The sequence below is a fragment of the Lathyrus oleraceus genome, chromosome 5 (assembly GCF_024323335.1).
Source record: "Lathyrus oleraceus cultivar Zhongwan6 chromosome 5, CAAS_Psat_ZW6_1.0, whole genome shotgun sequence".
NCBI classification, from domain to species: Eukaryota; Viridiplantae; Streptophyta; class Magnoliopsida; order Fabales; family Fabaceae; genus Lathyrus; species Lathyrus oleraceus.
In genome coordinates, this window is record NC_066583.1 from 143,902,180 (window position 1) to 143,906,819 (window position 4,640).

Here is a 4,640-nt window from a genome sequence, read left to right on the forward strand (position 1 = left end):
GTGTCAGCTGACACGGCCCGTGTTGGCCAATTCGCCCCTTTTGCTGATTTTTATTGTTTAAGTCTCTGTGTAAGTCCGGGGGGCAGTCTTGGTATTTCACTATACTTTTAGATGATTTGGAACTATTTAATCTACTATTGGTAAAGAGAAAGGGGACTTTTTGGATCGTACGAAGAAGAGACAGAAAAGAGAAGAGAGCCTCCAAGGAGTTTGGAGAAGAAGAGATTTTCAAGATCGGAAGGGATTGAAGATCAAACTTCATCACCAAATAATTGTAATGTCTCTATTTTGTAATTTGCTTTCTTTGAATACTATGAGAAGCTAAACCTCCAATGCTAGTGGGGTCTCCCTGAATTGCTAATGTATGAACAATAGTTCTATGTTTTTATGATCATCAACGTTGTTCTTAATTCGAATTATTATACAAAGTTCTTAATGCTTTATTTTATCGGACAAATAGAATTTTGATCTATGGTTAAGGTTGAGGTCAGACAAACCACCTTATCGCTTGTTGTACACTAATACTTCGGTATGATCACTTAGGAATAAGGATCAGACCGTAGTAGCCGTTAATTCTTGTCCAATTGCATATTTCTTAACGTCATTTTGAATAGCTAAGGAATTAGGATTGAAATTGACTGTTAATAGTTTTCGGGTAAGGAATTAGAGAAAACAATTCTTGAGAATCAACTTTGAATAATTACAACGTAGATATCGTATAATGTGGAAGTAGTGTAGTACAAAGCAATTCATACATCTTGCCCTATCATGCTTTCTTATATTGATTAACAGATTTTTATACGCTTTGTGTAATTTATTCTCGTAATTATCATTCCAAAAAAATCAACACACCTCCTTTTGATCTTTTGTTCAATGGAATTATTGTAAAGATTTGTACTTAATACGCAATCCTCGAGATCGATACTCGGGATAACTCCCATTTTATTACTACATCGGTGCAAATAGTACACTTGCTATTTTACCGATCAAGTTTTTGGCGCCGTTGCCGGGGACTGCCAAAGTATAAGTTGAATAATAATTCAATTGAAATTTTGTTGCTCTACAACCAAAATTTTATTTCTCTGTACTATTGTTTCTTTTTATAAATTCTAATAATTGTCTAATCTTTGTATGCGAGGTAAAGCCTTAGCTGAATTTATTTTTAACGCATAACCAGAAAGATAATTGCGTGCAAGACGCCGAAAAGCTAGACTGGAACTATCAGAAGCAACCCCCATTGTTTCTGAGTCTGAAAAAGAAGAGGTTGTTTCAGTTCATTCGGAAGACTCCGACACCGTATCTGAAACGATGGTTGAAGCTCCACCTCCCGTGGAAAGACTTCTGGGTGACTATGGAGGTGTAAATGCTCTGACTGGAAGGTTAATAATAGTAAACCAACCGGTGAATGTTGATCATTTTCAGCTACACCTTTTAACGATTTGCCAACTCGAAAGGAGACCGTTCTCCAGAAAAATCAATGAAGATGCCAATAAGAATTTACAAAGATTTCTAACCATGACGACATCGTTGAAAATTGAGGGACACTCAGAAGAAGCTAAAAAGTTGGTGATGTTTCCGTTTACATTATCAGAAGATGCCGAAGAGTGGTTTTACTCTTTACCCGCGGGAAGCATTACAGCTTGGCAACAAATGGAGACAACATTTTTTAATGAGTACTTCCCTGCCTCTGTTTATATCTGTAAGAGATATGACATAGTTAATTTCAAACAGAAGGAAGGAGAGTCACTCGGAGATGCTTACAAGAGGTTCAAGCGATTATTGGTTGCATGTCCTACTCATAACATGGATGCAACTGAACAGATGCAAAATTTTATGAATGGCCTTAGAATGAAGACTAAGCAACTCATAGACACGGCTGCTGGTGGCTCAACAAATTTTACAACAGCCACTAGAATAAAGAAAATCATCGAAGCCATTGCAGCAAATGAGCATCTGGAGCTCTATGACCGCAGTGTAAGTCAACCTGAAGGTATCATTGATCTCAAGCTAGCAAATCAAGTTGTGAAGATGGAAGATCAAATAACAGCTGAAGTAAAGAGAAGAATCAAGAAAATGGCTCTTGACACTCAAACGGTTGCTCAAGTTCAACTGGTTCAACCAATTCAAGCGGTTAGTTGTGAAATTTGTGGGGGACCTCACTTCACCATGCATTGTGTGGCAACTGCACAACGGGTAGAAGAGATTAATTTTCTGAAGCAGAACAACCCTTACTCAAATACATATAATCCTGGATGGAAAAATCATCCAAATTTCTCCTGGAAGGACCAGCAAGGAAATGTTCCGAAGCAAGCGCACAATCAATATCAAAGCCAACCACAACAACATTATCGACCACAATAACAACAACCATACCAGCAGCAGTTTCACCAACCCCAACAACAATTTCAACAACAGGTACCAAGAAAAGCAGATTGGGAAATTGCCATTGAAAAAATGACGGCTCAAAGTTCCCAATTTCAAGAGGAGACTAGAAGTAATCTAAGAAACACTGGTGCTTCAATAAAAATTTGGATGTGCAAATGAGTCAGATTGCTCAACAACTCGCAGGTTCTCAAACACCGGGTGGATTACCGAGTGCTATAGTTACAAATCTGCGAGAGTATAATAATGTGAGTGCTGTAACCATAAGGAGTGGTAAATCGAAAGAAGTCCCTGAGAAAGATGACGACCAAGAAGACCAATTGCTTGAAGTTGAGTTGGAAATAAAAGAAAATGAGGTTGTGAATGAAGAGGTGGTGGTGCCTAAACTGGTGGTTAAAGAAAAAGTTAGTGAATCAAAGCCGGTTGTCAAACTCCCTTTCCCCACAAGAAATAAGAAGAAAGAGTAACATGAGAAGAACTTCGAGAAATTCTTGGAGATGTTCAAAAAGCTTGAGATTAACATTCCGTTCTTGGAGGCACTTGAACAAATGCCCTCTTATGCCAAATTTATGAAGTATATTATTTCAAAAAAGAGGAGCACTGACACTGACCCTATTGTACTAACCGAAACTTGTAGTGCAATTTTGCAGGGTATGAAGATTCCGGTGAAGAAGAAAGATTGAGGCTCGGTAACTATCCCTTGCACTATTGGGGATAGATCTTTCAAAAAGGCCCTTATAGACTTTGGGGCAAGTGTGAGTCTCATGCCGTTATCCATTTACAAGAGGTTGGGGATCGGAAAAGTGCAAGATACCAGAATGACACTTCAATTTGCTGACCACTCTGTGAAGAGACCCTATGGAGTAGTGGAAGATGTTCTTGTGAAGATTGATAAGTCTGTATTTTCGGTGGACTTTGTCATCTTAGAAATGCCGAAAGATGAAGAGATACCGCTCATTCTTGGTAGACCATTTTTGGAGACAAGAAGATGTTTGATAGATATAGAAGAGGGCACCATGACTCTAAAAGTTTACGATGAAGAGTTGAAAATTGATGTGCGAAACACCATGAGATACAAAGATGATGTGGCCACCAGTCAACACATAGAGGTGATTGATCAAGTGGTTCTACAGGAAAATCCTTTAGGTGAACCACAATTACCCTTGGAGAGAGTTCTAAGTCTATCAATTTCTGAAGACACTCAAGAAGTTGATGAAAAGGAGAGGGAAGTGTTAGCTATGATGGAAACACAACCACCCTTTAAAGGATCCCGATCACTCCGATGGGAAAACTTGAGGGAACCTCAGTTTGAGGAAAAGAAAGATGAGACCAAGAAAGTAGCTGAGCTGAAACAACTGCCTGAAAATCTCAAGTATGTTTTTCTAGATTCTGAAAGGAGATGCCCAGCTATTATAAGCTCTAATTTAGAAGGTTCCCAAGAAGACAAGCTCGTCAAGGTTCTAAAGAAGCACAAAAGTGCAATGGGATGGGCCATAGAAGACTTGAAAGGGATTAGCCCTACGGTATGTATGCATAAAATTCTCATGGAGGATGGTCACAAACCAGTGGTGCAACCCCAAAGAAGACTAAATCCCGCAATGAAGGAAGTGGTTAGGAAAAAGGTTGTTAAACTATTAGATGCTGGGTTAATTTATCCCATATCCGATAGCTTTTGGGTAAGTTTTGTTCATGTGGTTCCAAAGAAAGGAGGGACTACCGTGATAAAGAATGAGAAAAATGAGTTTCTCCCTAGAAGGACAGTCACGGGGTGGCGTGTTTGCATCGATTACAGAAGGTTGAATTTGGCGACAAGAAAGGATCACTTTCCTTTACCATTCATCGATCAGATGTTGGAAAGGTTGGTTGGTCATGACTACTATTGTTTCCTTGATGGCTACTCTGGATATAATTAGATAGCGGTTTCACCAGAAGATCAAGAGAAGACAACTTTTACATGCCCCTATGGTATTTTTGCTTATAGAAGAATGCCATTTGGGTTATGTAATGCGCCAACCACATTTCAAAGATGCATGACGTCCATTTTTGCTGACATGCTTGAAAAGCATATGGAGGTCTTCATGGATGACTTCTCGGTATTTGGTTTCTCTTTTGATAATTGTTTGACTAACCTCTCCCTTGTTTTAGAAAGATGCCAACAGACCAATTTGATTCTCAACTGGGAGAAGTGCCATTTCATGGTGCGAGAAGGCATAGTCTTGGGTCACAAAATTTCCCACAAGGGAATAGAAGTGGACCAA

The 4,640-nt window shown here is 39.1% G+C and overlaps 1 protein-coding gene across 1 annotated transcript; it reads left to right on the top strand.

Annotated features, from left to right (window-relative positions):
- Positions 1–1,308: 1,308 nt before the first annotated feature.
- LOC127079305 (uncharacterized) lies at positions 1,309–3,065 on the top strand. The gene is made up of 3 exons (XM_051019706.1): positions 1,309–1,699; positions 2,569–2,786; positions 3,033–3,065. Exons 1-3 carry the CDS (start codon positions 1,309–1,311, stop codon positions 3,063–3,065), a joined length of 642 nt encoding a protein of 213 aa, XP_050875663.1.
- The last annotated feature ends 1,575 nt before the right edge of the window (positions 3,066–4,640 follow it).